We start from the raw sequence: 8,277 nt of genomic DNA on the forward strand, positions 1-8,277 counted from the left end.
GGCTCAGGAATTCTGGGAATTGAAGTCCACGAGTCATAAAAGAGCCCAGGTTGCCTACCCCTGAGGTAGTCTAAAACAGGAGGAGGGAAAGAAGCCATAAACCATGGCTGACCAATTTCAACGGCAGATAGACTTGTATATCTTGTCATTTAACAATGATTTGGTTTGCACCTTTTTCCGAATGAGGTTTATGAAGGGATTTTATACTCGTTCAAAAGGCTCATTCAAAGGAGGTAGTCCTCATGACCTGTCGCTTAGCGACGGTTCCAATGGCTGTCCCTCTGGTTATGTGAGCGCATGTTGGGCATATAATAATAATAATAATAATAATAATAATAATAATAATAATAATAATAATAATAATAATAATAATAATAATAATAATAATGGAGGTCATCTAGTCCAACCCCCTGCTCAGGCAGGAAACCCTATACCATTTCAGACAAATGGCCGTCCAGTCTCTTCTTAAAAACTTCCAGTGTTGGAGCATTCACCGCTTCTGGAGGCAGGTAGTTCCACTGGTTAATTGTTCTGACTGTCAGAAAATTTTTCCTTAGTTCTAGGTTGCTTCTCTCCTTGATTAGTGTCCATCCGTTGCTTCTTGTTCTGACTTCAGGCGCTTTGGAGAATAGCTTGACTCCCTCTTCTTTGGGGCAGCCCCTGAGATACTGGAACACTGCTGTCATGTCACCCCTGGTCCTTCTCCTCATTAGACTGGACATACCTAATTCCAGCATGTTCCTTGTATGTTTCAGCCTCCAGTCCCCTGATCATCTTTGCTACTCTTCTCTGCACTCTTTCTAGAGTCTCAACATCTTTTTTACATCGTGGTGACCAAAACTGGATGCAGTATTCCAAGTGTGGCATTACCAAGGCCTTGTAAAGTGGTATTAATACTTCACGTGATCTTGATTCTATCCCTCTGTTAATGCAGCCTAGCACTGTGTTGGCCTTTTTGGCAGCTGCAGCACACGGCTGGCTCATATTTAGTTGATTGTCCACTAGGACTCCGAGATCCCTCTCACAATTACTACTATTGAGCAAGGTACCACCTATGCTGTACTTGTGCATTTGGTTTTTCTTACCTAAATGTAGAACCTTACTTTTTTCACCCTTGAAGTTCATTTTGTTAGATAGCGCCCAGTGTTCAAGTCTATCCAGATCCTCCTGTATCCTCAGCCTGTCTTCTGGAGTGTTGGCTATTCCTGCCAGCTTGGTGTCGTCTGCAAATTTGATGAGTTCCCCATCTATCCCCTCGTCCAAATCGTTGATGAAGATGTTGAAGAGCACTGGGCCTAGAACAGAGCCCTGGGGCACCCCTCCACACACTTCCCTCCATGTAGATGCGGTTCCATCGAGGACCACACACTGCATTTGGCAATCATCCTGCATTTACAGCTCTTTGTGGTGTGCCGTAATCATTTTGCTGTGTTTTATGACATTTTTGACAAACACAGGTATCTTACTTCTGGCTTGGGGCCAAACGCTCCATAGTGAACAATACTTGCTTAACGACTGTGGCATTCGCTTAATGACCATTGCAAAAAGGATGCAAAATCAGGTCAGTCACATGGATGATCTGTTTTCCGACCATCTTGACCTAGGACCATAATGGGCAGGCTGGCTGGGGAATTCTGGGAGTTGACGTCTGGTGGACTTCAACTCCCAGAATTCCTCAGCCAGCCACGCTGAGGAACTGGAAGACTGGTGGACTTCAACTCCCAGAATTCCTCAGCCAACAACACCGAGGAACTTGAAGACTGGTGGACTTCAACTCCCAGAATTCCTCAGCCAGCCACGCTGAGGAAGACTGGTGGACTTCAACTCCCAGAATTCCTCAGCCAGCCACGCTGAGGAACTTGAAGACTGGTGGACTTCAACTCCCAGAATTCCTCAGCTAGCCACGCTGAGGAACTGGAAGACTGGTGGACTTCAACTCCCAGAAGTCCTCAACCAGCCACGCTGAGGAACTCCCAGAATTCCCTAGCCAGCATGACTGGCTGAGGAATTCTGGGAACTGTAGTCCACCGGTCTTAAAGTTGCCAGGTTTGGAGACCCCTGATCTAGAGGTCAGTGTTTCTAAAGCCACTGTTAGAATGAACCCAGAGGAAACAATTTATCGGCAAACACATCCATACAACACGTACACCTAGGAGCTTTCACTCATTGTCTCCTGTTCCTCCATTAGCTTCGAGCTCTATGTGAGGAAGTCAAAAAAAGTCAAGATGCCAATTTTGTGCCTCTAATACTTTCAGGCAAGGCTCTTTTCCCACATTCTTTTTATTACTACAAAAGGCTACAAAAGATATCATTAAAAGGGGGGATTTGAGTATTCGTGCACAGGGCTGATGTCAGCTGATTTCAGCTAAACCGGGAGGTGGCGGCGGGGAAGAAAAGAAGGAAAAATGTCCAAGGTGAGGTCCCAGGACAGATGGACACCCCCCAACTGCAGAGGGAAAAACTGGGCTGGGGTCCCCCACGCCCCTTAAGAGTCCATAAACTCGTTCTCGCTGCTGAAAAATATTTGGGCTTGGAAGAGAAAGCGATAAAAGTTGCATGCGGTTCGCAAGGAGCTGTGTAGAAAAGTGCAGGCGACGCAACGCTGGGCGCGCCAAGGAAGAAGAAAGCCCCTCCGCTCAATCCTGACAGTTGGAGCAATTGGCGTGGGCACCTCCGTAGCCCTGGCAGTCCGGCCCCAAGCACTGGCAACAGGCGCTGTGAAACCAGCGGTAGCGCCAGGCGCCCACCGACTGGCAGGCTGCGCGGCAGCGGCTCATGGACAGGCAGTCGTTGAAGTAAATGGACTGGCAAGCTGGCATCGTCGCATTGGGGCTCCTGTCAGCGTCTGGGGGTGCCAGGTCTGCCAACGAGAAGGAGAAAAGTCGGTAACAGGAACACAGGCGTTGGAAGGGACCTTGGAGGTCTTCTAGTCCAACCCCCTACTCAAGCAGGAGACCTTATACCATTTTACACAAATGGTTGTTCAGTCTCTTCTTAAAAACCTCCAGTGATGGAGCACCCACAACTTCGGGAGGCAAGCCGTTCTGCTGGTTAATTGTTCTCAGGAGATTTCTTCTTAATTTTGGTCCCCACGATATAAATAAAAAAGATACTGAGACTAGAAAGACTGCAGAGAAGCGCACCAAAAATGATCAGGGGGCTGGAGGCTAAAACATATGAAGCATTAATTGGAGATGTCTAGTTTAAGAAGACAAGGAGCAGGGCTGACATGATAGCATCTTCCAGTATTTGAGGGGCTGCCCCAAAGAAGAGGAAAGGGGTCAACCTGTTCTCCAAAGCACCTAAAGGCAGGACAAGAAGCAACGGATGGAAACTAATCAAGGAGAGAAGCGACCTGGAACTGAGGAGAAATTTCCTGACAGAGAGAACAATTAACCAGTGGAACTACTTGCCTCCAGAAATTATGGGTGCTCCATCATTGGAGATTTTAAAGAAGAGATTGGACAACCATTGGTCTGAAATGGTATAGGGTCTCCTGCCTGAGCTGGGGATTGAACAAGAACAGAGGCCTTCAAACTCATGGACTTCAAACTCATGGACTTCAACTCCCAGAATTCCTCAGCCAGGCATGCTGGCTGAGGAATTCTGGGAGTTGAAGTCCATGAGTCAAAAAAGGGCCGAGTTTGAAGACCCCTGAACTAGAAGGTTTTGGTTTGGTGGCCTGGAAAAGGAGACAGGCACTGTTATGCGGGCGTGCGCACGCACCAATGGGCCGCGTGCGAGTGCATGCGCGTGCAAAAATGGGCCGTGAGCGAATGCATGCACACGTGCAAACTGGGCGAGTGCCGCAAATGGGGCGGTGCTAGCGTTGGGATGCTTGGTGCGGCGCTAGTGCCGGAGGGATGCTTGGGGCTGGGCTGCGCTCACGTCGAGGGACACTCGCAGCGGCGCTAGTGTGAATGTGGGGGGTGAGTGCATGCAGCAGCACGGTGGCCAAGAGGCCATGGCCCGGTAATGGGCCACGGCCCACAGGTTGGGGACCCCTGCCAAGGTCCTTCCAACTCTGTTATTCCGTACAGCCCTCCCACTCCGGGCATACCTGTATGTGGTCCCAGCAGAAGATGTTCAGTATCCACGTGGTTTTGCCGCAGTTCCTCGTCTAATGGCAGAGTTTTGATGCTCCAACCTAGAGCAGGGTGATTGTTGGAGAGAGCCAGAAGCGCCCGGAAAAGGGACGGTACCGGAGACACCAAGTCATGCATGGAGCTTCGCTGGGCAGGGTGGGGAGCGGACGAGACACGTTCATCACACAGACCTTGAGATGGGGACAACAACAAGGAGACCACAAGGAACAAGGGCCACTGTAATTACAGGGGGTGCTTGACTTACCACCACAACTTCCGTTGTTAAACAAGACTGGTTAAGTGTTAAGTGCAACATCCCCCGTGAACCACGTGATCAAAATTCAGACACTTGGCAACTGACTCGTACTTACGACGGTTAAAATGTCCCGGGCTCACGTGTTTCCCTTTTGCGACAAGCAAAATCAAGGGGGAATCCAGGCTCACTTCACAACCGTGCTCCTAACTTGACAACTGCAGCGATTTGCTTAGCGACTGGCGAGAAAGGTCGTAAAACCGGGCCAAAACACCACTTCATCGCTGAGTCCGCTTAGCGACGGAAATTCGGGGCTCTGTAGTGGCCGTAAGTCGAAGATTTACGTAGATTTTTTTCCCCAATGGAGGATGCTGGGAAACCCAGACCCATCGCAAAGAAGGCTGGACATTTCAGAAAAGAGGGTAGGAAGACCCCCTCCCCCCAATTCCTGCACCCCACCTCGTGTAAGTCTTGGCCCTTTCGACCCAGCGGGCAAATAATCTCACCTACACAATCGCAGCACGGTTCCCACAGCTTAGCCAGGCAGAATGCACATTCCCGACAGCACCGAGTACGGTTGGATTTGCACTGGCACATTTCCTGCCGAGAGAATAGAATAACAGAGTTGGAAGGGATCTTGGAAGTCTTCTAGAACAGAGGCCCCCAACCTCCAGTCTGTGGACCAGTACCGGGCCGCGGCATGACAGCAACCGGTCCACACAAACAAGCAAAGCCCCATCTGCGGGATGTGGGCAGCACACAAAACCACGCAGTTTCCGGTCCGTGGAAAAACCTCTCTCCATGGAACCGGTCCCTGGTGCCCAAAAGGTTGGGGACTTCTGTTCTAGCCCGACCCCCTGCTCAAGCAGGAAACCCTACACCAGGGGTCCCCAACCTATGGTCTGCAGCCCAGTACCGGGCCATGGCCTCTTGGCCACTAGGCTGTGGGAATACCTGGCAAGCCCCCCCAGTAGCGCCGCAACGTGGGTGCTAGCAACCCTCTTTGCCCATGCGCAGGTGCGCTAGCACCACCACCAGCATCACACGGGGGCTAGCGGCCTGTTTGCCCGTGCACGCAGGCGCCAGTGGCCCGTTTGCGCATGTGGGTGAGCGCCGCAGGTGTTGATCACCGTGTCCCAATTTTGATCAGGTGACCATAAGGATGCAACGGTCGTTAAGTGTGGAAAAACGGTCACGAGTCATTTTTTTTTCCCCATGCCGTTTTAACTTTGAACGGTCACTACCTCCTCTTTGCGTCTAGGGCAGTGGTGGCGAACCTATGGCACGCGTGCCAGAGGCGGCACTCAGAGCCCTCTCTGTTGGCACGCGTGCCACCGCCGCCAGCAACAAGTCCATCAGGCCGCCACCGCCGCCCGGAGCAGGAGCCCCGCCCACCACAATGGAGGCGAAGCGGCTGACTAGCAAGCTTGAGTAGAGGTGGTAGAGCGGAGGTCACCAACCATTGTCGATTGGCGGACTGGAAGAAAAGGGAAGGGGAAGCATTTTACATGCGTGCATGCGCGCACGGGGCTACGAGCATGCACGTGCTGCAAATGGGGCAGGGCTAGTGCCTGCGGGATACTCACTAGCCCTGCCCCGTTCTTGCAGGGTGCAGCGCCTTGTATCTGCATCCCGCGGCGCAGTGGCAGCCGTTTTTGCGCCTTGCAGCATGGTGGCCCGTTTTTGCGCCCCCGGTTTTTGCGTGCCAGAGGCGGCACTCAGAGGTGCCTCCCTGCTTTGCCCCGACGGCACCAAAATGCTGGTGCAGCCCTGGCACTTTGTGATAAATAAGTGGGTTTTGGGTTGCGGTTTGGGCACTCGGTCTCTAAAAGGTTCGCCATCACTGGTCTAGGGGCTTTGGATGCCTAGAGATAGCAAATTTACGAAGGAACGATAATGATGACTCCTTTGTTTCCCAAACATTCTTTGTTGTTTCTTTGGGAAAAATAGAATAAGAGAGCTGGAAAGGACCTTAGGCGTCTTTTGGTCCAGCGGTCGCCAACGTTTTCATGCCGGCGGCCCGGAGGGAAAGGAAGCAGCTGGGAAATTTGTGCAGGAACAAGGCCGCGCACACCCACACAGCACTAGTGGCCCCATTTGCGTAGGCGTGCAGATGCTAGCCGGCGCCGCTAGCCCCACACGCATGCGCAATCGGGCTGCAAACCCCGCACGGTGCTAGCGGTCCCCGTTCACGCAGGCGCGCAGGCGCTAGCCACTGCTGCTAGCCCCGAGCGCGCACACAAATGGGCTGTGCAACCGGCAGGCGCGCTAGTGGCCCTGTTTGCTAGCCTGCTCACGTGTGCAAATGGGTCCGCGGGCGCTAGCGCAAGTGAGGGCGAGTGTGCGTACATGTGGGCCGCGGCCCATAGGTTGGGGACCCCTGTTCTAGTCCAACCCCCTGAACGTTTGTACCCAGATCACGGCTCTTCGCAGCCCCTTACCTGCAGCAAACACTTGCTGACATCGCTAGCACAAAGGGCTTTATTGCACCCCTTAGCCTGGGCACCCACAGCCCACGCGGCTGCCACGAAAAGCAGAACTGGCCACCAGCCCATGGCTGCCAGCTGTACCTGGAAGAGGATCAATATATATTAAGAGTACAGGAAGTCCCTGACTTGAACCACAGTTCAGCTCAAATTTCTGTTGCTCAGGGAGACAACTTGGTTGAATGAGCTTAGACCCATTTTACGATCTTTTTTGCCACAATTGTTAAGTTAGTAACCTGGTAATAATAATAATAATAATAATAATAATAATAATAATAATAATAAAAGTTGGAAGGGACCTTGGAGGTCATCTAGTCCAACCCCCTGCTCAGGCAGGAAACCCTACACCATTTCGGACAAATGGCTGTCCAGTCTCTTCTTAAAAACTTCCAGTGTTGGCGCATTCACCGCTTCTGGAGGCAGGTGGTTCCACTGGTTAATTGTTCTAACTGTCAGGAAGTTTCTCCTTAGTTCTAGGTTGCTTCTCTCTTTGGTTAGTTTCCATCCGTTGCTTCTTGTCCTGCCTTCAGGCGCCTTGGGAAATAGCTTGACTCCCTCTTCTTTGGGGCAGCCCCTGAGATACTGGAAGACTGCTATCATGTCCCTCCTCGTCCTTCTCTTCATTAGACTAGACATACCCAATTCCAGCAACCGTTCCTTATATGTTTTAGCCTCCAGTCCCCTAATCATCTTTGTTGCTCTTCTCTGCACTCTTTCTAGAGTCTCAACATCTTTTTACATCGTGGTGACCAAAACTGGATATAGTATTCCAAGTGTGGCCTTACCAAGGCCTTGTAAAGTGGTATTAACACTTCACGTGATCTTGATTCTATCCCTCTGTTAATGCAGCCTAGCACTGTGTTGGCTTTTTTGGCAGCTGCAGTTGTTTTGCCACAGTTGTTAAGTTAGTAACCTGGTTGTAAACCGAATCCGGCTTCCCACCCGTTGACTTTGCTGGTCAGAAGGTCGCAAAAGGGGATCACGTGACCCCGGGACCCTGCGACCGTCGTAAATATGAATCCGTTTGCTCAGCATCTGCATTTTAATCACATGACCTCGGGGATGCTGCGACGGTCGTGAGTGTGAAAAATGGGCATAAGTCCCTTTTTTCAGTGGCCTTGTAACCTTGAACGGTCACTAAATGAAGGGTTGTAAGCCGAGGACTATCTGAGCATTACATGCTCGGCGGTCAAGCCGTGCCTGCCAACTCTTCCCCTCTCTTAAGGGCACAGAGATGCAGGATTTAAAATTCATCCTTTTGCTAATCGGAGGACATTCCTCTCTATGGTATGTTTCCTAATTTGGCCTGCTTTAAGACGGGTGGACTTCAATTCCCAGAATCCCTCAGCCAGCATGGGATGCCTGCTGGCTGGGGAATTCTGGGAATTGAAGTCTGCACATCTTTAAAGTGGCTAGGGTTGGAAAAGCATGCTTTATTGTCTGTAAAATGGGG

General features: G+C 51.1%; 1 protein-coding gene across 1 annotated transcript; it reads right to left on the minus strand.

Annotated features, from left to right (window-relative positions):
- Positions 1–2,396: 2,396 nt before the first annotated feature.
- On the minus strand, positions 2,397–6,903 carry LOC107294806 (twisted gastrulation protein homolog 1-like). Its single transcript, XM_015824067.1, has 4 exons — positions 6,780–6,903; positions 4,845–4,938; positions 4,061–4,276; positions 2,397–2,860 (listed from the first exon to the last, which is right to left on the minus strand). The coding sequence occupies exons 1-4, from the start codon at positions 6,891–6,893 to the stop codon at positions 2,637–2,639; spliced, it is 648 nt and encodes a 215-aa protein (XP_015679553.1). The 5' UTR covers positions 6,894–6,903; the 3' UTR covers positions 2,397–2,636.
- Positions 6,904–8,277: the final 1,374 nt, after the last annotated feature.

The sequence above is a fragment of the Protobothrops mucrosquamatus genome, unplaced genomic scaffold, assembly GCF_001527695.2.
Source record: "Protobothrops mucrosquamatus isolate PMUCROS unplaced genomic scaffold, P.Mucros_1.0 scaffold2100, whole genome shotgun sequence".
In the NCBI taxonomy this organism is placed as follows: Eukaryota; Metazoa; Chordata; class Lepidosauria; order Squamata; family Viperidae; genus Protobothrops; species Protobothrops mucrosquamatus.

What these genes read in the sequence shown, in the direction of transcription:
- LOC107294806 (XM_015824067.1), bottom strand. Translation starts at nt 6,893, where the DNA reads ATGGGCTGGTGGCCAGTTCTGCTTTTCGTGGCAGCCGCGTGGGCTGTG. An exon ending in ACCGTGCTGCGATTGTGTAG is followed by an intron (nt 4,277 to 4,844) that starts GTGAGATTATTT and finishes CCCCATCTCAAG; the next exon opens with GTCTGTGTGATGAACGTGTC. An exon ending in TCTGCTGGGACCACATACAG is followed by an intron (nt 2,861 to 4,060) that starts GTATGCCCGGAG and finishes TCTCGTTGGCAG; the next exon opens with ACCTGGCACCCCCAGACGCT.